Below are 27,124 nucleotides of genomic sequence, written 5' to 3'. Positions count from 1 at the left end.
TAGTGACAGTTCTGTACCACGAACCTGAGGTACCCTTAGTGATAAGGGCAAATTTGGGACATGGAGGTAAGCATCCCTGATGTCTCGGGACACCATATAGTCCCCTTCTTCCCGGTTCGTTATCACTGCTCTGAGTGACTCCATCTTGATTTGAACCTTTGTAAGTGTTCAAATTTTTTTAGATTTAGAATAGGTCTCACCTAGCCTTCTGGCTTCAGTACCACAATATAGTGTGGAATAATACCCCTTTTCTTGTTGTAGGAGGGGTAATTTAATTATCACCTGCTGGGAATACAGCTCGTGAATTGTTTCCCATACTGCCTCCTTGTCGGAGGGAGACCTTGGTAAAGCAGACTTCTGGAACGCTTCTGTTCCTGGGAATGGGCTGCCTGCTGCAGTCTTCTTCCCTTTCCTCTATCCCTGGGCAGATATGACTCTTATAGGGACGAAAGGACTGAAGCTGAAAAGACGGTGTCTTTTTCTGCAGAGATGTGACTTAGGGTAAAAAACGGTGGATTTTCCAGCAGTTGCCGTGGCCACCAGGTCCGATGGACCGACCCCAAATAACTCCTCTTCCTTTATACGGCAATACACCTTTGTGCCGTTTGGAATCTGCATCACCTGACCACTGTCGTGTCCATAAACATCTTCTGGCAGATATGGACATCGCACTTACTCTTGATGCCAGAGTGCAAATATCCCTCTGTGCATCTCGCATATATAGAAATGCATCCTTTAAATGCTCTATAGTCAATAAAATATTGTCCCTGTCAAGGGTATCAATATTTTTAGTCAGGGAATCCGACCAAGCCACCCCAGCTCTGCACATCCAGGCTGAGGCGATCGCTGGTCGCAGTATAACACCAGTATGTGTGTATATACTTTTTATGATATTTTCCAGCCTCCTGTCAGCTGGCTCCTTGAGGACGGCCCTATCTATAGACGGTACCGCCACTTGTTCTGATAAGCGTGTGAGCGCCTTATCCACCCTAAGGGGTGTTTCCCAACGTGCCCTAACTTCTGGCGGGAAAGGGTATACCGCCCATATTTTCTATCGGGGGGAACCCACGCATCATCACACACTTCATTTAATTTATCTGATTCAGGAAAAACTACGGTAGTTTTTTCACATCCCTCATAATACCCTCTTTTGTGGTACTTGTAGTATCAGAAATATGTAACACCTCCTTCATTGCCCTTAACGTGTGGCCCTAATAAGGAATACGTTTGTTTATTCACCGTCGACACTGGATTCAGTGTCCCTGTCTGTGTCGACCGACTAAAGTAAACGGGCGTTTTAAAACCCCTGACGGTGTTTTTGAGACGTCTGGACCGGTACTAATTGTTTGTCGGCCGTCTCATGTCGTCAACCGACCTTGCCGCGTGTTGACATTATCACGTAATTCCCTAAATAAGCCATCCATTCCGGTGTCGACTCCCTAGAGAGTGACATCACCATTACAGGCAATTGCTCCGCCTCCTCACCAACATCGTCCTCATACATGTCGACACACACGTACCGACACACAGCACACACACAGGGAATGCTCTAATAGAGGACAGGACCTACTAGCCCTTTGGAGAGACAGAGGGAGAGTTTGCCAGCACACACCAAAAACGCTATAATTATATAGGGACAACCTTATATAAGTGTTTTCCCTTATAGCATCTTTTTTATATATTTCTAACGCCAAATTAGTGCCCCCCCTCTCTGTTTTAACCCTGTTTCTGTAGTGCAGTGCAGGGGAGAGCCTGGGAGCCTTCCCTCCAGCCTTTCTGTGAGGGAAAATGGCGCTGTGTGCTGAGGAGATAGGCCCCGCCCCTTTTTCGGCGGCCTCGTCTCCCGCTCTTAACGGATTCTGGCAGGGGTTAAATATCTCCATATAGCCCCCGGAGGCTATATGTGAGGTATTTTTAGCCAAAAATAGGTTTTCATTGCCTCCCAGGGCGCCCCCCTTCCAGCGCCCTGCACCCTCAGTGACTGCCGTGTGAAGTGTGCTGAGAGGAAATGGCGCACAGCTGCAGTGCTGTGCGCTACCTTAAGAAGACTGAGGAGTCTTCATGCCGCCGATTCTGGACCTTCTTCTTGTTTCAGCATCTGCAAGGGGGCCGGCGGCGAGGCTCCGGTGACCATCCAGGCTGTACCTGTGATCGTCCCTCTGGAGCTAATGTCCAGTAGCCAAAGAAGCCAATCCATCCTGCACGCAGGTGAGTTCACTTCTTCTCCCCTAAGTCCCTCGTTGCAGTGATCCTGTTGCCAGCAGGACTCACTGTAAAATAAAAAACCTAAGCTAAACTTTTCTAAGCAGCTCTTTAGGAGAGCCACCTAGATTGCACCCTTCTCGGCCGGGCACAAAAATCTAACTGAGGCTTGGAGGAGGGTCATAGGGGGAGGAGCCAGTGCACACCACCTGATCCTAAAGCTTTACTTTTTGTGCCCTGTCTCCTGCGGAGCCGCTATTCCCCATGGTCCTTTCAGGAACCCCAGCATCCACTAGGACGATAGAGAAACTTTTGTAATTGGTCAGCATTTCTGCACCTATTAATTGAATTGCTCCTACCTCATCAGCAGCCACTGCATAGATATTCACTTCCTCCTCCTCCTCATTCTTCCCTCCAGCTGCCAGTTGAGCTTCTTTCTCAGATTTCCATTTCTCTATGGCCTCAGCAATTGCTGGAAAGAGGTAATGCGAGTCAATAAACATACTGTTAATGATATTCTGAGACAAATAATAAGAATTTACTTACCGATAATTCTATTTCTCGTAGTCCGTAGTGGATGCTGGGGACTCCGTCAGGACCATGGGGAATAGCGGCTCCGCAGGAGACAGGGCACAAAAAGTAAGCTTTTAGGATCACATGGTGTGTACTGGCTCCTCCCCCCATGACCCTCCTCCAAGCCTCAGTTAGGTACTGTGCCCGGACGAGCGTACACAATAAGGAAGGATATTGAACCCCGGGTAAGACTCATACCAGCCACACCAATCACACCGTATAACTTGTGATCTGAACCCAGTTAACAGTATGATAAACGTAGGAGCCTCTGAACAGACGGCTCACAACAAATAACAACCCGATTTTTTTGTAACAATAACTATGTACAAGTATTGCAGACAATCCGCACTTGGGATGGGCGCCCAGCATCCACTACGGACTACGAGAAATAGAATTATCGGTAAGTAAATTCTTATTTTCTCTAACGTCCTAAGTGGATGCTGGGGACTCCGTCAGGACCATGGGGATTATACCAAAGCTCCCAAACGGGCGGGAGAGTGCGGATGACTCTGCAGCACCGAATGAGAGAACTCAAGGTCCTCCTCAGCCAGGGTATCAAATTTGTAGAATTTTGCAAACGTGTTTGCCCCTGACCAAGTAGCAGCTCGGCAGAGTTGTAATGCCGAGACTCCCCGGGCAGCCGCCCAGGATGAGCCCACTTTCCTTGTGGAATGGGCCTTGACAGATTTAGGTTGTGGCAAGCCTGCCACAGAATGTGCAAGTTGAATTGTGCTACAAATCCAACGAGCAATCGTCTGCTTAGAAGCAGGAGCACCCATCTTGTTGGGTGCATACAATATAAGCAGTGAGTCAGACTTTCTGACTCCAGCCGTTCTTGAAATATATATTTTCAATGCCCGGACCACGTCCAACAACTTGGAATCCTCCAACTCGTTAGTAGCCGCAGGCACCACAATAGGCTGGTTCAGGTGAAACGCTGACACCACCTTAGGCAGAAAATGAGGACGCGTCCGCAGCTCTGCCCTGTCCGTATGGAAAATCAGATATGGGCTCTTATATGATAAAGCCGCCAATTCTGATACTCTCCTGGCTGAAGCCAGGGCCAGTAGCATGGTTACTTTCCATGTAAGATACTTCATCTCCACCGATTTGAGCGGCTCAAACCAATGGGATTTTAGAAAATCCAAGACTACATTAAGATCCCACGGTGCCACTGGGGGCACAACCGGGGGCTGTATATGTAGTACTCCTTTTACAAAAGTCTGGACTTCAGGAACTGAAGCCAATTCTTTCTGGAAGAAAATCGACAGGGCCGAAATTTGAACCTTAATGGACCCCAATTTGAGGCCCATAGACAATCCTGTTTGCAGGAAATGTAGGAATCGACCCAGTTGAAATTCCTCCGTGGGGGCCTTCCTGGCCTCACACCACGCAACATATTTCTCCAAATGCGGTGATAATGTTGTGCAGTCACCTCCTTCCTGGCCTTTACCAGTGTAGGAATGACCTCTTCCGGAATGCCTTTTTCCTTTAGAATTCGGCGTTCAACCGCCATGCCGTCAAACGCAGCCGCGGTAAGTCTTGGAATAGACACGGTCCCTGCTGAAGCAGGTCCCGTCTTAGAGGTAGAGGCCACGGATCCTCCGTGAGCATCTCTTGAAGCTCCGGGTACCAAGTTCTTCTTGGCCAATCCGGAGCAACTAGTATCGTTCTTACTCCCTTTTGCCGTATAATTCTCAGTACTTTTGGTATGAGAGGCAGAGGAGGGAACACATACACTGACTGGAACACCCACGGTGTTACCAGAGCGTCCACAGCTATTGCCTGAGGATCTCTTGACCTGGCGCAATACCTGTCCAGTTTTTTGTTGAGGCGGGACGCCATCATATCCACCATTGGTTTTTCCCAACGGTTCACAATCATGTGGAAGACTTCTGGATGAAGTCCCCACTCTCCCGGGTGTAGATCGTGTCTGCTGAGGAAGTCTGCTTCCCAGTTGTCCACTCCCGGAATGAATACTGCTGACAGTGCTATCACATGATCTTCCGCCCAGCGAAGAATCCTTGCAGCTTCTGCCATTGCTGTCCTGCTTCTTGTGCCGCCCTGTCTGTTTACGTGGGCGACTGCCGTGATGTTGTCCGACTGGATCAACACCGGCTGACCCTGAAGCAGGGGTTTTGCCAGACTTAGAGCATTGTAAATCGCTCTTAGCTCCAGTATATTTATGTGAAGAGACATCTCCAGGCTTGACCATACTCCCTGGAAGTTTCTTCCTTGTGTGACCGCTCCCCAGCCTCTCAGACTGGCATCCGTGGTCACCAGGACCCAGTCCTGTATGCCGAATCTGCGGCCCTCTAACAGATGAGCACTCTGCAACCACCACAGAAGAGACACCCTTGTCCGTGGCGATAAGGTTATCCGCTGATGCATCTGCAGATGCGATCCGGACCATTTGTCCAGCAGATCCCACTGAAAAGTTCGTGCGTGGAATCTGCCGAATGGAATCGCTTCGTAAGAAGCCACCATCTTTCCCAGGACTCTTGTGCATTGATGCACAGACACTGTCCCTGGTTTTAGGAGGTTCCTGACAAGTTCGGATAGCTCCCTGGCTTTCTCCTCCGGAAGAAACACCTTTTTCTGAACCGTGTCCAAAATCATTCCCAGGAACAGCAGACGTGTCGTCGGGGTCAACTGAGATTTTGGAAAATTCAGAATCCACCCGTGTTGTTGCAGCACTAGTTGGGTTAGTGCTACTCCGTCCTCCAGCTGTTCTCTGGATCTTGCCCTTATCAGGAGATCGTCCAAGTAAGGGATAATTAATACGCCTCTTCTTCGTAGAAGGATCATCATTTCGGCCATTACCTTGGTAAAGACCCGAGGTGCCGTGGACAATCCAAACGGCAGCGTCTGAAACTGATAATGACAGTTTTGCACCACGAACCTGAGGTACCCTTGATGTGAAGGGCAAATTGGGACATGCAGGTAAGCGTCCTTTATGTCCAGGGACACCATAAAGTCCCCTTCTTCCAGATTCGCTATCACTGCTCTGAGTTACTCCATCTTGAACTTGAATTTTTGTATGTACAGGTTCAAAGATTTGAGATTTAGAATAGGTCTTACCGAGCCGTCCGGCTTCGGTACCACAAATAGCGTGGAGTAATACCCCTTTCCCTGTTGTAGGAGGGGTACCTTGACTATCACCTGCTGAGCAAACAGCTTGTGAATGGCTTCCAATACCGTCGCCCTGTCTGAGGGAGACGTTGGCAAAGCAGACTTTAGGAACCGGCGAGGGGGAGACTTCTCGAATTCCAACCTGTAACCCTGAGATACTACCTGTAGAATCCAGGGGTCCACCTGTGAGCAAGCCCACTGTGCGCTGAAACTCTTGAGTCGACCCCCCACCGTTCCTGAGTCCACTTGTAAGGCCCCAGCGTCATGCTGAGGGCTTTGCAGAACCCTGGGAGGGCTTCTGTTCCTGGGCAGGGGCTGCTTGCTGCCCTCTCTTACCCCTTCCTCTGCCCCGAGGCAGATATGACTGTCCTTTTGTCCGCTTGTTCTTATAGGAACGAAAGGACTGCGGCTGAAAAGACGGTGTCTTTTTCTGTTGGGAGGGGGTCTGAGGTAAAAAAGTGGATTTTCCGGCAGTTGCCGTAGCCACCAGATCCGATAGACCGACGCCAAATAAATCCTCCCCTTTATACGGCAATACTTCCATATGTCGTTTGGAATCCGCATCACCTGACCACTGTCGCGTCCATAAACTCCTTCTGGCAGATATGGACATTGCATTTACTCTCGATGCCAGAGTGCAAATATCTCTCTGCGCATCTCGCATATAAAGGAAAGCATCCTTTAATTGCTCTATAGTCAATAAAATACTGTCCCTATCCAGGGTATCAATATTTTCAGTCAGGGAATCCAACCAGACGACCCCAGCACTGCACATCCAGGCTGAGGCGATGGCTGGTCGCAGTATAACACCAGTATGAGTGTATATACTTTTCAGGGTAGTTTCCAGCCTCCTATCAGCTGGATCCTTGAGGGCGGCCGTATCAGGAGACGGTAACGCCACTTGTTTTGATAAGCGTGTGAGCGCCTTATCCACCCTAGGGGGTGTTTCCCAGCGCGCCCTAACCTCTGGCGGGAAAGGGTATAATGCTAATAACTTTTTTGAAATTAGCATTTTTCTATCTGGGTTAACCCACGCTTCATCACATACATCATTTAATTCCTCTGATTCAGGAAAAACTACAGGTAGTTTTTTCACCCCCCACATAATACCCCTTTTTGTGGTACTTGTAGTATCAGAGATATGCAAAGCCTCCTTCATTGCCGTGATCATATAACGTGTGGCCCTACTTGAAAATACGTTTGTTTCATCACCGTCGACACTAGATTCAGTGTCTGTGTCTGGGTCTGTGTCGACCGACTGAGGTAAAGGGCGCTTTACAGCCCCTGACGGTGTCTGAGACGCCTGGGCAGGTACTAACTGGTTTGCCGGCCGTCTCATGTCGTCAACTGATTTTTGTAATGTGCTGACATTATCACGTAATTCCATAAACAAAGCCATCCATTCCGGTGTCGACTCCCTGGGGGGTGACATCACCATTATCGGCAATTGCTCTGCCTCCACGCCAACATCGTCCTCATACATGTCGACACACACGTACCGACACACAGCAGACACACAGGGAATGCTCTTATCGAAGACAGGACCCCACTAGCCCTTTGGGGAGACAGAGGGAGAGTTTGCCAGCACACACCCAAGCGCTATAATATATATGGGAACAACCCTATATAAGTGATGTTCCTTATAGCCGCTTAAATATATAAAAATATCGCCAAAATATGCCCCCCCTCTCTGTTTTACCCTGTTTCTGTAGTGCAGTGCAGGGGAGAGTCCTGGGAGCCTTCCTCACAGCGGAGCTGAGCAGGAAAATGGCGCTGTGTGCTGAGGAGAGTAAGCCCCGCCCCCTATTCCGGCGGGCTTTTCTCCCGGAGTTTTAGACATTTGGCATGGGTTAAATACATACATATAGCCTTAATGGCTATATGTGATGTATTCTTTTGCCATAAAAGGTATTATATATATTGCTGCCCAGGGCGCCCCCAGCAGCGCCCTGCACCCTCCGTGACCGTCTGGTGTGAAGTGTGTGACAACAATGGCGCACAGCTGCAGTGCTGTGCGCTACCTTCATGAAGACTGAAGAGCCTTCTGCCGCCTGTTTCCGGACCTTCAGTCTTCAGCATCTGTAAGGGGGGTCGGCGGCGCGGCTCCGGGACGAACCCCAGGGTGAGACCTGTGTTCCGACTCCCTCTGGAGCTAATGGTGTCCAGTAGCCTAAGAATCCAATCCATCCTGCACGCAGGTGAGTTGAAATTCTCTCCCCTAAGTCCCTCGATGCAGTGAGCCTGTTGCCAGCAGGACTCACTGAAAATAAAAAACCTAAAAAACTTTTTCTAAGCAGCTCTTTAGGAGAGCCACCTAGATTGCACCCTGCTCGGACGGGCACAAAAACCTAACTGAGGCTTGGAGGAGGGTCATGGGGGGAGGAGCCAGTACACACCATGTGATCCTAAAAGCTTACTTTTTGTGCCCTGTCTCCTGCGGAGCCGCTATTCCCCATGGTCCTGACGGAGTCCCCAGCATCCACTTAGGACGTTAGAGAAAATAGGATTTTAATACCTACCGGTAAATCCTTTTCTCTTAGTCCGTAGAGGATGCTTCAAGAACCATGGGGTATAGACGGGATCCGCAGGAGACATGGGCACACTTTAAGACTTTGAATGGGTGTGAACTGGCTCCTCCCTCTATGTCCCTCCTCCAGACTCCAGTTATAGGAACTGTGCCCTGGAGACGGACATTTTGAGGAAAATGATTTAATTAATTTAAACTAAGGTGAGATACATACCAGCTCCCACCACCAACACGCCGTACAACATGGCATTCAACAAAAAGGCATGCAACGGCATGACCAACAGCAGTCACAGAGTTGACTGAACTCAACGCAACATGAGCGTAACAATAACCAAACTGCAGATACAGCCCACACTGGGACGGGCACCCAGCATCCTCTACGGACTAAGAGAAAAGGATTTACCGGTAGGTATTAAAATCCTATTTTCTCATACGTCCTAGAGGATGCTGGGGATGCTTCAAGAACCATGGGGTTTAAACCAAAGCTCTAGAACGGGCGGGAGAGTGCGGATGACTCTGCAGCACCGATTGACCAAACAAGAGGTCCTCCTCAGCCAGGGTATCAAACTTGTAAAATTTTGCTAAGGTGTTTGATCCCGACCAAGTAGCAGTTCGGCAAAGCTGTAATGCCGAGACCCCTCAGGTAGCCGCCCAGGATGAGCCCACCTTTCTGGTAAAATCAGGATTTTGGTACTTACCGATAAATCCCTTTCTCCGATTCCACAGGGGCCACTGGAGCGTAGTTACAATGGGGAAATAGTAGGCAGTAATTGGGAGCTGGCACTTTAAAATTCTCACTGTGGCTAGCTCCTCCCCTACTATCTCCCCTCCAAGCCAGTCTACGTAAAACTGTGCCCGAGGAGAGCTGGAATAAACAAACCGTAAGGTTTGCCTGGAACAGAACCTAACAAACAACCGGCTAGCCCGAACTCAACAAGCAGTCATATGGTGATCTGCAAACTGTTAAGCAAAAAATAAGAATTTACTCACCGGTAATTCTATTTCTCGTAGTCCGTAGTGGATGCTGGGAACTCCATAAGGACCATGGGGAATAGCGGGCTCCGAAGGAGGCTGGGCACTCTAGAAAGATTTATGACTACCTGGTGTGCACTGGCTCCTCCCACTATGACCCTCCTCCAAGCCTCAGTTAGGACACTGTGCCCGGACGAGCTGACATAATAAGGAAGGATTTTGAATCCCGGGTAAGACTCATACCAGCCACACCAATCACACTGTACAACTCGTGATACTATATCCAGTTTGACAGTATGAAAAATAACTGAGCCTCTCAACAGATGGCTCAACAATAACCCTTTAGTTAACAATAACTATTTACAAGTATTGCAGACAATCCGCACTTGGGATGGGCGCCCAGCATCCACTACGGACTACGAGAAATAGAATTACCGGTGAGTAAATTCTTATTTTCTCTGACGTCCTAGTGGATGCTGGGAACTCCGTAAGGACCATGGGGATTATACCAAAGCTCCCAAACGGGCGGGAGAGTGCGGATGACTCTGCAGCACCGAATGAGAGAACTCTAGGTCCTCCTCAGCCAGGGTATCAAATTTGTAAAATTTTGCAAACGTGTTTGCCCCTGACCAAGTAGCTGCTCGGCAAAGTTGTAAAGCCGAGACCCCTCGGGCAGCCGCCCAAGATGAGCCCACTTTCCTTGTGGAATGGGCATTTACAGATTTTGGCTGTGGCAGGCCTGCCACAGAATGTGCAAGCTGAATTGTACTACAAATCCAGCGAGCAATAGTCTGCTTAGAAGCAGGAGCACCCAGCTTGTTGGGTACATACAGGATAAACAGCGAGTCAGATTTTCTGACTCCCGCCGTCCTGGAAACATATTTTCAGGGCCCAGACAACGTCTAGCAACTTGGAATCCTCCAAATCCTTAGTAGCCGCAGGCACCACAATAGGCTGGTTCAGGTGAAACGCTGACACCACCTTAGGTAGAAACTGGGGACGAGTCCTCAATTCTGCCCTATCCATGTGGAAAATCAGATAAGGGCTTTTACATGATAAAGCCGCCAATTCTGACACTCGCCTGGCTGAAGCCAAGGCCAATAACATGACCACTTTCCACGTGAGATATTTTAGATCCACGGTTTTAAGTGGCTCAAACCAATGTGATTTTAAGAAACTCAACACCACGTTGAGATCCCAAGGTGCCACAGGGGGCACAAACGGGGGCTGAATATGCAGCACTCCTTTCACAAATGTCTGAACTTCAGGTACTGAAGCTAGTTCTTTTTGAAAGAAAATCGACAGAGCCAAGATCTGTACTTTAATGGAGCCTAGCTTTAGGCCCATATTCACTCCTGCTTGCAGGAAATGCAGAAATCGACCCAGCTGAAATTCCTCTGTTGGGGCCTTTTTTGCCTCGCACCATGCAACATATTTCCGCCATATGCGGTGATAATGCTTTGCCGTAACATCTTTCCTGGCCTTAATAAGCGTAGGAATGACTTCTTCCGGAATACCCTTTTCCTTCAGGATCCGGTGTTCAACCGCCATGCCGTCAAACGCAGCCGCGGTAAGTCTTGGAACAGACAGGGCCCCTGCTGTAGCAGGTCCTGTCTGAGCGGTAGAGGCCACGGGTCCTCTGAGAGCATCTCTTGAAGTTCCGGGTACCACGCTCGTCTTGGCCAATCCGGAACCACGAGAATTGTGTTTACTCCTCGCTTTCTTATTATTCTCAATACCTTTGGTATGAGAGGCAGAGGAGGGAACACATAAACCGACTGGTACACCCACGGTGTCACTAGAGCGTCCACAGCTATCGCCTGAGGGTCCCTTGACCTGGCGCAATATCTTTTTAACTTTTTGTTGAGGCAGGACGCCATCATGTCCACCTGTGGTTTTTCCCAACGGTTTACCAGCATCTGGAAAACTTCTGGATGAAGTCCCCACTCTCCCGGGTGGAGGTCATGTCTGCTGAGGAAGTCTGCTTCCCAGTTGTCCACTCCCGGAATGAACACTGCTGACAGTGCTAGTACATGATTCTCCGCCCATCGGAGAATTCTTGTGGCTTCTGCCATCGCCATCCTGCTTCTTGTGCCTCCCTGTCGATTTACATGGGCGACTGCCGTGATGTTGTCTGACTGGATCAGCACCGGCTGGTGTAGGAGCAGGGATTTTGCTTGACTTAGGGCATTGTAGATGGCCCTTAGTTCCAGAATATTTATGTGAAGGGAAGTCTCCTGACTCGACCATAGTCCTTGGAAGTTTCTTCCCTGTGTGACTGCCCCCCAGCCTCGAAGGCTGGCATCCGTTGTCACCAGGACCCAGTCCTGTATGCCGAACCTGCGGCCCTCTAGAAGATGGGCACTCTGCAGCCACCACAGTAGAGACACCCTGGTTCTTGGAGACAGGGTTATTAAGCGATGCATCTGAAGATGCGATCCGGACCACTGGTCCAACAGGTCCCACTGAAAGATTCTGGCATGGAACCTGCCGAAGGGAATTGCTTCGTAAGAAGCCACCATCTTTCCCAGGACCCGCGTGCAGCGATGCACTGATACCTGTTTTGGTTTCAGGAGGTCTCTGACTAGAGATGACAACTCCCTGGCTTTCTCCTCCGGGAGAAACACTTTTTTCTGGACTGTATCCAGAATCATACCCAGGAACAGTAGCCGTGTCGTCGGAACCAGCTGTGACTTTGGGATATTCAGAATCCAGCCGTGCTGGTGCAGCACCTCCTGAGATAGTGCTACTCCCACCAACAAGTGTTCCTTGGACCTCGCTTTTATTAGGAGATCGTCCAAGTACGGGATAATTAAAACTCCCTTTTTCGAAGGAGTATCATCATTTCTGCCATTACCTTGGTAAACACCCTCGGTGCCGTGGACAGTCCAAATGGCAGCGTCTGGAATTGGTAATGGCAATCCTGTACCACAAATCTGAGGTACTCCTGGTGAGGATGGTAAATGGGGACATGCAAGTAAGCATCCTTGATGTCCAGGGATACCATGTAATCCCCCTCGTCCAGGCTTGCAATAACCGCCCTGAGCGATTCCATCTTGAACTTGAATTTTTTTATGTATGTGTTCAAGGATTTCAAATTTAAAATGGGTCTCACCGAACCGTCCGGTTTCGGTACCACAAATAGTGTGGAATAGTAACCCCGGCCTTGTTGAAGTAGGGGTACCTTGATTATCACCTGCTGGGAATACAGCTTGTGAATTGCCGCTATCACCGCCTCCCTGTCTGAGGGAGCAATCGGCAAGGCAGATTTTAGGAACCGGTGGGGTGGAGGCGCCTCGAATTCCAGTTTGTACCCCTGAGATACTATTTGAAGGATCCAGGGATCCACCTGTGAGCGAGCCCACTGATCGCTGAAATTCTTGAGGCGGCCCCCCACCGTACCTGGCTCCGCCTGTGGAGCCCCACCGTCATGCGGCGGACTTGGAAGAAGAAGCGGGGGGAGGACTTTTGCTCCTGGGAACCTGCTGTTTGTTGCAGCCTTTTTCCCCTACCTCTGCCTCTGGACAGAAAGGACCCGCCTTTTCCACGCCTGTTTTTCTGGGTCCGAAAGGACTGAACCTGATAAAACGGCGCCTTCTTAGGCTGTGAGGGGACATGGGGTAAAAATGCTGACTTCCCAGACGTTGCTGTGGAAACTAGGTCCGAGAGACCATCCCCAAATAATTCCTCACCCTTATATGGCAAAACTTCCATGTGCCTTTTAGAATCTGCATCTCCTGTCCACTGGCGAGTCCATAAGCCTCTCCTAGCAGAAATGGACAATGCACTTACTTTAGATGCCAGTCGGCAGATTTCCCTCTGTGCATCTCTCATATACAAGACTGAGTCTTTGATATGGTCTATGGTTAGCAGGATCGTGTCTCTGTCTAATGTGTCAATATTTTCTGACAGTTTATCTGACCACGCAGCGGCAGCACAGCACATCCAAGCTGACGCAATAGCTGGCCTAAGTATAATGCCTGAGTGTGTATATACAGACTTCAGGATCGCCTCCTGCTTTCTATCAGCAGGTTCCTTGAGGGCGGCCGTATCCGGAGATGGTAGTGCCACCTTTTTAGACAAACGTGTGAGCGCTTTATCCACCCTAGGAGGTGTTTCCCAACGTGACCTATCCTCTGGCGGGAAAGGGAACGCCATTAGTACCTTCTTAGGAATTACCAATTTTTTATCAGGGAAAGCCCACGCTTCTTCACACACTTCATTTAATTCATCTGATGGGGGAAAAACTACAGGTAGTTTTTTCTCCCCAAACATAATACCCTTTTTAGTGGTACCTGTATTTATATCAGAAATGTGTAACACCTCTTTCATTGCCTCAATCATGCAGTGAATGGCCTTAGTGGGCATCAGGTTAGACTCATCGTCGTCGACACTGGTGTCAGTATCAGTGTCGACATCTGGGTCTGCGGTCTGAGGTAGCGGGCGTTTTAGAGCCCCTGATGACCTGTGCGACGCCTGGACAGGCACGAGCTGAGAAGTCGGCTGTCCCACATTTGGCATGTCGTCAAATTTCTTATGTAAGGAGTCTATACGTGCACTCATTTCTTTCCATAAAGCTCAACCACTCAGGTGTCTGCCCCGCAGGGGGTGACATCCCTTCTAAAGGCATCTGCTCCGTCTCCACATCATTATCCGCATCAAACATGTCGACACAGCCGTACCGACACACCGCACACACACAGGGAATGCTCCAACAGAGGACAGGACCCACAAAAGCCCTTTGTGGGGACAGAGTGAGACTATGCCAGCACACACCAGAGCGCTATATAATGCAGGGACTAACTGAGTTATGTCCCCTATAGCTGCTTTTTCTATATAATTGTATACTGCGCCTAAATTTAGTGCCCCCCCTCTCTTTTTTACCCTTTTCTGTAGTGTAGACTGCAGGGGAGAGCCAGGGAGCTTCCTTCCAGCGGATCTGTGAAGGAGAAATGGCGCCAGTGTGCTGAGGGAGATAGCTCCGCCCCTTTTCCCGCGGACTATTCTCCCGCTTTTTCCTATATTCTGGCAGGGGTATTTTCCACATATATAGCCTCTGGGGCTATATATTGTGGTATTTTTGCCAGCCAAGGTGTTATTATTGCTTCTCAGGGCGCCCCCCCCCAGCGCCCTGCACCCTCAGTGACCGGAGTGTGAAGTGTGTGTGAGGAGCAATGGCGCACAGCTGCAGTGCTGTGCGCTACCTTGGTGAAGACTGATGTCTTCTGCCGACGATTTTCCGGACCTCTTCTTGCTTCTGGCTCTGTAAGGGGGACGGCGGCGCGGCTCCGGGACCGAACACCAAGGACTGGGCCTGCGGTCGATCCCTCTGGAGCTAATGGTGTCTAGTAGCCTAAGAAGCCCAAGCTGGCTGCAAGCAGGCAGGTTCGCTTCTTCTCCCCTTAGTCCCTCGCTGCAGTGAGCCTGTTGCCAGCAGGTCTCACTGAAAATAAAAAACCTAATTTCTATCTTTCTTTCTAAAGGCTCAGGAGAGCCCCTAGTGTGCATCCAACCTCGGCCGGGCACAAAATCTAACTGAGGCTTGGAGGAGGGTCATAGTGGGAGGAGCCAGTGCACACCAGGTAGTCATAAATCTTTCTAGAGTGCCCAGCCTCCTTCGGAGCCCGCTATTCCCCATGGTCCTTACGGAGTTCCCAGCATCCACTAGGACGTCAAAGAAAACAAGGAGGAACAGCGCTGGGCGGGCGTCCAGTGGCCCCTGTGGAATCGGAGAAAGGGATTTATCGGTAAGTACCAAAATCCTGAATTCTCCTTCATCCACTAGGGGCCACTGGAGCGTAGTTACAATGGGGACGTCCCAGAGCTCCCAAAACGGGTGGGAGAGCGCTGAGAGTCCTGTAAAACTGCTCGGCCAAACTGTGATGCAGAGGCCACAAAAGTGTCAAACTTGTAGAATTTGACAAAACAAATGTCGGTCCGACCAAGTAGCCGCCCGACATAAAGTATTCATGGAGACCCCACGGGCAGCTGCCCACGAAGGTCCCACAACGCGCGTAAAGTGCGCTGAAATGTAAAACGGAGGCTCCTGAGCAACCGCCAAGAAGACTGTCTGATGGTCAGATGTATCCAACAGCCCAGCATATGCTGGGACCCCGGCTATTTAGTACGGGAGCATCGTACAGAACAAAGAAGAAAAACCCTTCGTCGAATAGCCTAAGACCTCTGTAGAGAGAGTCGGCGAGCCCTGACAACAGTCAAAGAGGACTGAAAAACACTAGTGTCAGATTTATATGAAAAACGGACATCCCCTTTGGAGGAAACTACCGCTGAGGCCGAAGCTCAGCTGGGGGAGTTGCCAATAGAGTACTCCCTGAAAGAGAGCCCGAACTTACGGCCGCCAGGCTAATCTCTTTTGGAAGAAAAACGAAAAAGGCAGAGACCTAAAATTCATGTCAATGTCGTTTGAAGCGCAGCGGAGCAAAACCTCCCAGAGGAACCAAAGATGACGGCTGAATGGTAACTGAAAGAAGGGGAAAACCCCTTTTAACCTTATTATGTCCCATACCGTTTTCCAAGAGTGGCAAAAGCGAGAAGAGGTAACAGACTTCTGAAATCGGGGCCCAATAGGCCTAACCGAACTAGGGAACTCCTCCCTTCTGAGGTCTCGTGAACAGTCACACGGTTAAATGAAACCAGTGTAAGATTGAACAAAGAAAAGGACCCTGTTGAAGTAGACAGTCCAGTCAATGTAGGAGCCTAGGCTCCTCTACTGACAACAGGTGTAGCCGTATCTTCAAGTTATGGGTGGCCCAACCAGAGCAACCGAGAGGACTAGCACGCATATTCCCCTCCTGTGTTACCGAAAGTGAGGTAGAAATAGAAAAGGAGGCAGGATAGAATAACCAGAAACTCCCAGGAGCCCTGAGGGCATCCTCGGCTACTGCCGCCAGAGCTCACGTCCGAGAGTAGTAAAGGGTTAAAGAGTCAGTCAGAACGCCCTGAGGTCGATCCGAAATCTCCGCCAACATCGGACCAGCTGACAAACTCCGGGGAATGTTTCCTCACCCGGGAGTCTGACCTGGTGGCTTGACCTGGAAAGAAGATTGTTGTCCCCCGCTCAGAGGGGAATGTAGGCGACCACTCATTGCGTCGCAACTTGACTGAAGAAAGAGTACCTGGTGCCGAGGAAGGAAAAATCATCTGACGGACCGTGTTGAGAAAACGTCTATGAGGAGCATAAATTGGATCTGTGTCGAACCAGAAGCTCCTGGATCCTCCGGATATTCAGAAGCCACCTAATGTACAGAGTGGGATAGTAGCAGTAGATTGTCCCATTAGGGAACCAACGTCACCTCCTGCCCTTGAAAAATAGTTATTCTGTGATCTTCCTGAACCCTGTGGGAGCGGAAGAGAGACCGAAAGTAAAGGACTGACAGTGAAAATGAGAATCCTGCAATGCGAATCTGAGAAAAGCCCGATGAGGAAACCCAGCGGAAATCAGTAAACCGGCATCCCTGAAGACAAGGGACACGTAAAACTCCCTTTCTTGTTCAAACTAGCAATCACAGACTGAAAGGATTCTAAGGCCAGAATAGGCCTGGCCAAGCCCACTGGCTTCGGAACGTGAAAAGAAAACAAAGGCCTGAGAACTGTCCCGATTCAAATGATATGTGAAAAACAGGGATCAACACCCTTTGCGGTTAGAAGCATATGGAGCGCCGCCTGCAGTATGACTCTCTTGTCATCGTAAATCGGCCGACCCCTGCCGAGGGACTCCTGAGACGGTTGTACTCCAAAATCTAGTCTGTAACCGCCCAAGCCTTCTCCCACCAACATGCGCCTATCCTGGGACCCTCCAGGTGGTAGGAAGGTCTGACCTGTAGTGGGTGTATAGGATGACCTAAAATCAGACTGGACCGAGGATGTTGAACCTCTGCTTCAGCCTTTTACCCTGAGATCCCCTGGCGACGGAGATATCGCCCGTGTGGAGTCGAAAGCTTGAAAGGGCACGGAAAAATCTAAAGGAAAGACCGGTAAAGGTCTGTCTTGGAGCTGGGGCAGTAGTAGGATAAAGCAAAGTGGACTTACCTCCAATGGTTCAAGAAATCCTGCAGAAAGTTCCTTCCCCTGAACCATCTGCCCCGTAGGATTTCATGTTCACCTGTCACTGTCGCAGCCCCAGAAGACAGCCCAAGCGAAAATGCAGGTTCCGAGTCTGCAGACGTGGAGACCTCCAAAGAACATAAAGCAGAATCGTGATTCTGACCTGTAGCAAAGTATCAAATGATTCTGATGCGAAACATCCTGTAACCTAGAGGACAATTGTTCCCCTACCTAACTGCTCCGGACAAGGTAGAACCCCGCTGCCGCATATGTGTCTTCGATGGATCCCTGAGCACGGTTGCCTCAGGAAAACGGCAGCTTGTTGGACCGGCGATACATCGAGGGGTATACCCTGGAGAGGTTCTGATACCATTTCCTGCCGTCTGCGGGGAAAGGATAGGAAAACAAACATTGTTTGATACCTGAAATTGTGTATTCGGGTGTCTGCCGGCCGCCCACCGGAGCCTGCCCAGCTCATCCGAAACTGGACCAGTCGCTGTCATTTCGTCATCGGCGTCGAACCCTGATGGACTTGACGTGTCCGCCTCCTTTACCTGCAGTATCAGACGAACTGCTGTATAATGCACCTGGATATTCTGAGACACTGGTTCAGACTCCACAGAAAACGGACTTCATCAGTATCCTGGACATCTCTCTCCTCCTCCCAGAGAGGCGTTTCCACTGCCGAGTTGTGTAACATGGAAGGTTAGCAAGGTTCTTTTAGAAACCTGGAGAGGTGAAATGACGTACAAGGTCTCTGGTTAACAGTGACATTACCTGCATAATCTGAGCTGTTCAAACAGGAGCGTCCTGCAAGTGCGTGGAGGGCTAAGCCGATGGCTTCACCGCATACTTCACACCTAAGAGGGAATTCTTTGACTATCCCAGGTGAGACAAACGAAAGGAGAAAAGGTGGGTTAAATAAACACAGCCCTATGTAAGGTCTGCACTATAATGTGTAGTGACCGACACGATTCAAATAAACTTTCTGGAGCAGCGGAGACCTGAACCAGTAGGTCTGCGCTGTGGGACAGGAGTGTTAGCCACTAGACTATAGGAGCTCCCCTTAAAGTATTTTATTTTTATTTATTTTTTTATTTATTTTTTTTTGGATTCAAACCCTGGTCCCTTCAGATACCCGCTACAGCGACTGTTTGTCTGATGCCACACACATTCCCCAAATTACTACCAGTATTATTATTATTATTAAGTGAAACAAAGGAATAATAAAGGGAAGGTAACACCCGCCCTGTATGTAGAGTACTGCTAAATTAGGAAGACGCAATACATGTTTCTCGGAGGCTCCGCTGGTTTCCCAAAATGGCGTCCAGTCTGCGAGAAAAGCCGGGGGGAAAAGTTATGTGGCAAGGCGGAGCTAATGTGAAACCAGGTCTGTCTTATAATAAAAAACATTGCCACTATATATGGTAGTGTAACAGTATACATATATATATATATATATATATATACACACACATACCCATACATAACCCCATACATATATATATACCCACATATATATATATATATATATACATACACACATACATAATTAAGCTAATTGGGTAGAGGGTGATATGTGAACCTGGGTTCCTATGCATAATCTGCTCCACTGTTATGGCCACCAAGCTATAAAAGCTCTTTATAATGATGATGCATTAATGAGCCCCTGATATAGAGCAGGCTCTAATCCATGTGTGCGCGCGCTGGGGAGCGGGGAGCCCGCTGAGCAAAGCGGGATTAAGCTCCTCCCCCTCCCAGTTCAAACATTAAATGAAGCCGTAAACTCCCTGACTCTCCCTCCAGCAATGCGTGAAATGAAGCAGGGAGCCCGCTGTGCAGAGCGGAATTAGGTCGGCCCCCAAAACTTAACTAACCCGCTTCAGTTCCACGAAGTGGTGAGCGCCCTGTATCCCCCTCCGGCAATGCGTGCGGGGAGCAGGGAGCCCGCTGTATAGAGAGGGAATGCAGTGGCTGGGGAGCGGGGCGCTGAGCCCGCTGTACAGCGCGGGTGCCTGTAGTTTACCCGGAGCGGTGAGCGCCCTGTATCCCCTGCCGGCAAAGCGTGCGGGGAGCAGGGAGCCCGCTGTACAGAGCGTGAATGCAGTGGCTGGGGAGCGTGCAGCGACCGGGTCGCGGGGAGCGCTCGCTGTAACGAGCAGGAGTTAGCTCCGCCCCCCGCTCTGGCGCAAAATTTAAACTAACCCGCCCGGTGAGCGCCCTGCATCCCCCGCTGGCAATGTGTGCCGCGGGCGGGGAGCAGGGAGCGCTGAGCCGCAGTACAGAGCGGGCGCTGTGCATAGCGCACTGAAGCTCCGCCCCCCCCCCCCCCCCCCCTTAATGGCGCCGAATTTGAACTAGAAAAAGCGCCTCTGGTTATAATCTGACCCACTCCAGACACATGAGATCATACAGTGGGCACACTGAAGGAATAAACATATTACTTAGAGCATATTGCACCAGTAAATGTGCTTGAATGTAATAGATAAATCATACATCAATGTGAAGGGGGGGTGTTTACTCACCACTGCTTGCAGATGGAGTGGCCCCGACACGCGCCGCACGCAGCGGTGTCCGGCCTCTGTCGACGGAGTGGCCCTAACACGCGCCGCACGCAGCGGTGTCCGGCCTCTGTTACTTACCGCTGCCGTGCTGCCGGAATCTTCTGCTGGTGGAGCGGCCCCGACACGCGCCGCACGCAGCGGTGTCCGGCCAGCTCAGGAGAGCTCAGTGTCTCCCTCAGCCGAGGCCCATCCCGAGCCGCCGGCAGCTCCCGCAGTGCAGACTGGCAGTGGCAGAGCTGCCAGTCTGTGTGTGATAGTAAGAAAAATAAAATAATAAAGAAAAAAGAAAAATTTCTTCAGCTAAACCCAAGTGAACCAGCTCCCTCGGGCACTAACTAAGACTGGCTTGGAGGGGAGATAGTAGGGGAGGAGCTAGCCACAGTGTGAGAATTTTAAAGTGCCAGCTCCCAATTACTGCCTACTATTTCCCCATTGTAACTACACTCCAGTGGCCCCTAGTGGATGAAGGAGAAATGGGCTTTAACCGATTTTGGTAACGGCAATCCTGCCGTAGAATGAGCCTGCTGAATCGTATTACAGATCCAGCGTGCAATAGTTTGCTTAGAACCAGGAGCCCCAATCTTGTTGGGATCCCACAGGACAAACAGAGCCTCTGTTTTCCTAAGCTGCGCCGTCCTGGCGACATAGATCCTCAAAGCTCTGACCATATTGAGAGTGACTCCGCCAAGGCGTCAGTAGCCACTGGCACCACAATTGGCTGGTTAACATGAAATGATGAAACCACTTTCGGCAGAAATTGTTGACGAGTTCTCAACTCCGCTCTATCAGCATGGAAAATCAAATAGGGGCTTTTGTGAGACAAAGCCGCCAATTCAGACAATCGCCTTGCAGACGCCAAGGCCAACAACATGACCACTTTCCAAGTAAGGAATTTTAACTCAACCTTTGCGCAAAGGTTCAAACCAATGTGATTGCAAGAATTGCAACACCACATTAAGATCCCATGGTGCCACTAGGGACACAAAGGGAGGTTGGATGTTCAGCACGCCTTTTACGAAGGTCTGAACTTCTGGAAGGGAGGCCAATTCTTTCTGAAAAAAGATCGACAAGGCCGAATCTGTACCTTAATAGAGCCTAACTTTAGGCCCGCATCTACACCTGCTTGTAGGAAATGGAGCAAACGCCCCGGGTGAAATTCTTCCGCAAGAGCCTTCCTGGATTCACACCAAGACACATTTTCTCCAAATACGGTGGTAATGCTTTGCCGTTACTTCTTTTCTAGCCTGAAGAAGTGTGGGAATGACTTCACTTAGAATACCCTTTCGGCTAGGATTTGGCGCTCAACCGCCACGCCGTCAAACGCAGCCGCGGTAAGTCCTGATACACGCATGGCCCCTGTTGTAACAGGTCCTCCCGAAGAGGAAGAGGCCAGGAATCTTCCAAAGTTTCTTGTTGAGGCGGGACGCCATCATGTCTACTTGAGGCACTCCCCAACGACTTGTCACTTCTGCAAAGACCTCTTGATGAAGACCCCACTCTCCTGGATGGAGATCGTGTCTGCTGAGGAAGTCTGCTTCCCAGTTGTCCACTCCTGGAATGAAGACTGCTGACAGAGCGTTGGCATGTCTTTCCGCCCAGCGAAGAACCTTCGTGGCCTCTGCCATCCCCACTTTGCTCTTTGTTCCGCCTTGGCGGTTTATGTACGCCACTGCTGTCACGTTGTCTGACTGAATCAAGACCGGCAGACCTCGAAGAAGACGTTCTGCTTGCAGTATGCCGTTGTAGATGGCTCTTAATTCCAGAATGTTTATGTGTAGACAAGCTTCCTGGCTCGACCACTTTCCCTGAAAGTTTCTTCCCTGTGTGACTGCTCCCCAGCCTCGGAGGCTTGCATCTGTGGTCACCAGAATCCAAACCTGAATCCCGAACCTGCGTCCCTCCAGAAGGTGAGAACTATGCAGCCACCACAGAAGGGAAATCCTGGTCCTGGGAGATAGAATTATTTTCCGGTGCATGTCCAGGTGAGACCCGGACCACTGGTCCAACAGGTCCCACTGAAACACCCTGGCATGGAATCTACCATACGGAATGGCCTTGTAGGCCGCCACCATCTTCCCCAGCAACCGAGTGCAGTGAAGAACGGACACCTTTGCCGGTTTCAGAATCTGTTTTACCATGTTCTGCATTTCCTGAGCTTTTTCCACTGGAAGAAAAATTCTCTGCAATTCTGTATCCAGAATCATACCCAGGAACGACAGCCGTGTCGTTGGATCCAACTGTGATTTTGGTAAATCTAGAAGCCAACAGTGTTGTTGCAGAGTCGTCAGTGAAAGGGCAACATTCTTCAACAATTGCTCCTTGGACCTCGCCTTTATGAGGAGATCGTTCAAGTACGGGGTAATTGTGATTCCCTGCTTGCGCAGGAGAACCATCATTTCCGCCATTACTTTGGTGAAAATCCTCGGAGCCGTGGACAGACCAAACGGCAACGTCTGAAATTGGTAATGACAATCCTGCACAGCAAATCTCAGGTACGCCTGATGTGGAGGATATATGAGGACATGTAAGTAGGGATCTTTTATGTCGACCGACACCATAAAATCCCCCTCCTCCAGACTGGAGATCACTGCTCGTAGAGACTCCATCTTGAACTTGAATTTTTTTTAAAAAGAAATTGAGGGATTTTAGGTTTAGAATTTGGTCTGACTGAGCCATCCGGCTTCGGGACCACGAACAGGCTCGGATAAAAGAGACGGGGGTACCGTGACAATCACTTGATCCTGACACAACTTTAGTATCGCAGCGCTTACTATCTCCCTTTCTGGAAGAAAAGCTGGCAAGGCCGATTTGAAAAATCGGTGAGGGGGCACGTCTTGAAACTCTAACTTGTACCCCTGGGTTACTATGTTTACTATCCAAGGATCCAGGTCCGAGTGCACCCAGACCTGACTGAAGAGTTGGAGACGTGCCCCCACTGGTGCGGACTCCCGCAGAGGAGCCCCAGCGTCATGCGGTGGATTTGGTATTAGCCGGAGAGGACTTCTGCTGCTGGGAACTTGCCACAGCCTGTGACCTTTTTCCCCGTCCTCTTCCCCTCGCAGCAAGGAAGGAGGACCCACAACCTTTTTTGAATTTATTGGGCCGAAAGGACTGCATCTGATAGTGTGGCGATTTCTTCTGCTGTGCAGGAACATAAGGTAAAAATGAAGACTTACCCGCGGTAGCCGTAGACACCAGGTCAGTGAGGCCGTCGCCAAACAAGACCCTACCGTTAAACGGTAGAGACTCCATCTCCTTCTTAGAGTCAGTGTCAGCATTCCATTGATGAATCCACAATGCTCTCCTTGCTGAGACTGCCATGGCATTGGCCCTTGACCCCAAAAGGCCAATATCCCATCCCTTACAGTTTCTTTTAAATATGCTGCAGCGTCCCTGATGTGACCCAGAGTCAAAAGCAGACTATCCCTGTCTAGGGTATCTACCTCAGATGACAAGTTATCTGCCCACCTTTCAAAAGCGCTACTCACCCATGCCGCAGCAATGGCAGGCCTGAGTAGCGACCCTGTAGTGACATAAATGGATTTTAGTGTATTTTCCTGCTTACGATCCGCAGGATCCTTTGGGGCTGCCGTGTCAGGGGACGGAAGCGCCACCTTTTTGGATAGACGCGATAAAGCTTTGTCTACCGTGGGGATTGACTCCCACCTTTCCCTGTCCCCAGAGGGGAACGGATATGCCACTGGAATTCTTTTGGGAACATGTATCTTTTTGTCAGGATTTTCCCAAGCTTTTTCAAAAAGTGCGTTCAGTTCATGAGAGGGAGGAAACGTTACCTCAGGTTTCTTTCCTTTAAACATACAGACCCTAGTATCAGGAACAGCAGGGTCCTCAGTGATATGTAATACTTATTTTATCGCCACAATCATGTACTGAATACTCTTAGCCAGTTTTGGATGTAATCTGGCATCACTATAGTCGAAAAGCAAGGAAATGGTCTATGGCGCTAAGGTGAGTGGTGTATAATTAATAAGTGTAAAATACCTGCCTTTAGATAAAGACGCCCTGCTGTGCGTTGAAACGCGTTAAGGATACAGGACATTCGAACAATTCTCTTCCGACAGAACTTTATTCCATACCCAGCATGTACAGAAGGCTATAATCTTGCATTTAATAGCCAGATACCTGGAACGTTATTGGCCCAGCTAACACCAGTGCAGCACATGGGGAGATAGTCAGTGCTCGGACGGAGACTGCTCTCCATCTTTACACCTGATCCAGCTGCAAACTGACGGAGCTGACTACTTCCATCACAGCGCTCCCTGCACGGGTTACAGCGCGACTCACAATAAGGAGATCTCCACGGCTATACCTTGACACAGGGTGCCAAGTACAGGTGATCATCATCTGCCTCCGCTGCCAGACCGAGGCTACACCACTGGGTCACTCAATGCCGGACGTGCAGCGCTCCCTGCACGGAAGCGCAGCGCCAACTTCAAACATCAAGACCTTCACGGGTTTTCTTCTTACCCCAGCAAATGCACCTTGGGTCCGCTGCCAGACCGGATAAATTACTTGGGCGGTTGATATCACATTCATTCAACTACTCCGTATATATACGGTACACCTCAGTCCCGCTATTTAGCGAGGTTCCAGACACCCTGTTACACATAAGTGTCTGCTCCAAATTATGACAGTCTAGGGTGCCTTATACGGAGTGCTGTCATCATTGTTTGGCACCTAAGGATTCTCCATGTACATGTGAGTGACTTCATATAACTTTTATTTTACATAACATCTAGCGCTGGAGTGCACACTATCAATATATATCAATATATATTATACAGCAGTTATGGCCATCAGTGTATAATGTTACAACCATTTATCTTATATCAGTATAGCCAGTATATGATCTAGCGAGCATCTATCAGGCTCCTAACTGTGGTGTGGATTTTATATTTGTTTTATTTTATATTGTTTACTCCCGGGAGTTTGTGTTATCAGTGTATACTACACTATATTATCTCTTTTTTATCAGTAATAAACAAAAATATATATTTTTTAATTTTAACATGTCTAATTGTTTTCTGTACTTTTAAGCGCCACCTGGAATATTTATTTGTGTTATCACTATAGTCGACACTGGAATCAGAGTCCGTGTCGGTATCTGTATCTGCTATCTGGGTAAATGCATGTTTCTGTGACCCCGAAGGGGTCTGGGCCTGTGACAAAGCATCTTCCATGGATTTTCTCCATGTTTGGTTCTTATGCTGGGTACACACTGGCAGATATATTGGCCAATGAGTTGGTTGTCCAATATATCTTTTGCTGATCTGCAGGTGTGTACAAGCAATATGTCTGTGAAAGACATCTTTCACAGATATATTGCATCTGCTGTGCAACACAGCAGATGACCAATATATCTGCAGATATATTAGTGCATCTTTCAGTGTGTATGAACAACCCTCATCTGCATATATAGCTGCAGATAGATTTAACAGCAGATATATCTTTAAGATAAATTGGCGCATCTTTCTGTGTGTATGAACAACCACCATCTGCAGATATATCTGCAGATCGATTGAACTGCAGATATATCTGCCAGTGTGTACCCAGCTTTAAGGTGGGTACACACTATTAAGGTGGGTACACACTATTAGATATATCTGCAGATCAATTGATCTGCAGATATATCTATGTACGGATCGGGCAGTGTGCCGTGCATACACACAGCCCGATCCGTCGGGGGACTGACGTCATGAACTGGGCGGGCGGGCCGCCCAGTTCACCTGTCAATCACCGCCGGCCGCCGCAGCATGTGTACGGGCGGTCGGACGACCGCCCCGTACACACACAGCGACGCGCCAATATATCGTTAGATATATCGGCTGTGCTGCGCGGCCGACGCGATGCGTCTGTGAACGACGGAGTTCACAGACGTATCGCCCGTACATACTGGCCGACGGTCCCGCGATGTATCGGCCGTTCAAGAGAACGGCCGATACATCGACCAGTGTGTACGGGCCTTTAGTCAACTTAATCACATTTGCATTTAAAACACTCAACATATTCACCCAATCATCCGTCGGCGGTGCCGACACGGTCATTCTCACAGTATTTTCTGTCCCCACTCCAGCCTCCTTCTGGGAAGAGCACTCAGCCTCAGACATGTCGACACACACGTACCGACACCCACAACCACACTGGGGTTATAGGAGACAGACCCACAATAAAGCCTGCCAGAGAGACACAGAGAGAGTTCAGACAGCTCACACCCAGCGCCTATCCCAGTACTGAAGCAAGTAACAAGACTGCCCAGACCTGTTAGCGCTTTTTATATATATAATTTAGCACCAAATCACTTGTGCCCCCCTCCCCGTTTTGCACCCTGTTACTTGTACAGCAGTGTGGAGGTCAGGGCCAGCGTCTCTGCAGCTTCTGTGAAGAGAAAATGGCGCTGGTCAGAGCTGTGTGGGCTAAGCCCCGCCCACTACATGGCGCGCTTCAGTCCCGCTTAAAAAATCTTTATACTGGCGGGGGTCCCTTAACTAGTGCCTGGGCACTGTTATATCTTATGCCAGTGCTGTTTGAGGTCCCCCATGCTGTCCAGGGCGCCCCCCCCTGCGCCCTGCACCCTGTAGTGCCGTGTTATGTGTGGGAGCATGGCGCACAGCGCGGCCGCTGCGCGGTACCTCAAACGCCGTCTGCTGCCGTTACTGAAGGCTTCTGATCTTCTCATACTCACCCGGCTTCTGTCTTCTGGCTCTGTGAGGGGGGTGACGGCGCAGCTCCGGGAACAAGCAGCTAGGCGCACCAAGTGATCGAACCCTCTGGAGCTAATGGTGTCCAGTAGCCTAAGAAGCAGAGCCCTTGAACTCAGAAGAAGTAGGTCTGCTTCTTTCCCCTCAGTCCCACGATGCAGGGAGCCTATTGCCAGCAGGTCTCCCTGAAAATAACAAACCTAATTAAAGTCTTTTTCTGAGAAACTCAGGAGAGCTCCTCAGTGTGTATCCAGTCTCACTGGGCACAGAATCTAACTGGAGTCTGGAGGAGGGGCATAGAGGGAGGAGCCAGTTCACACCCATTCAAAGTCTTATAGTGTGCCCATGTCTCCTGCGGATCCCGTCTATAC

At 49.7% G+C, this 27,124-nt stretch overlaps 1 protein-coding gene across 1 annotated transcript in view; it reads right to left on the bottom strand.

Annotated features, from left to right (window-relative positions):
* The window catches only part of ISY1 (ISY1 splicing factor homolog), a 122,140-nt gene that overhangs the window by 28,547 nt on the left and 66,469 nt on the right, over positions 1–27,124 (bottom strand). The window contains exon 9 of the mRNA XM_063940585.1: positions 2,562–2,674. Within this exon, the coding sequence (XP_063796655.1) occupies positions 2,562–2,674 (113 nt within the window). The remainder of the gene's footprint in view (positions 1–2,561; positions 2,675–27,124) is intronic.

This window comes from Pseudophryne corroboree, chromosome 9 (assembly GCF_028390025.1).
Source record: "Pseudophryne corroboree isolate aPseCor3 chromosome 9, aPseCor3.hap2, whole genome shotgun sequence".
NCBI classification, from domain to species: domain Eukaryota; kingdom Metazoa; phylum Chordata; class Amphibia; order Anura; family Myobatrachidae; genus Pseudophryne; species Pseudophryne corroboree.
Note: the sequence above shows the minus strand (reverse complement) of the source record. Positions and strands in the feature narration are given on the sequence as shown.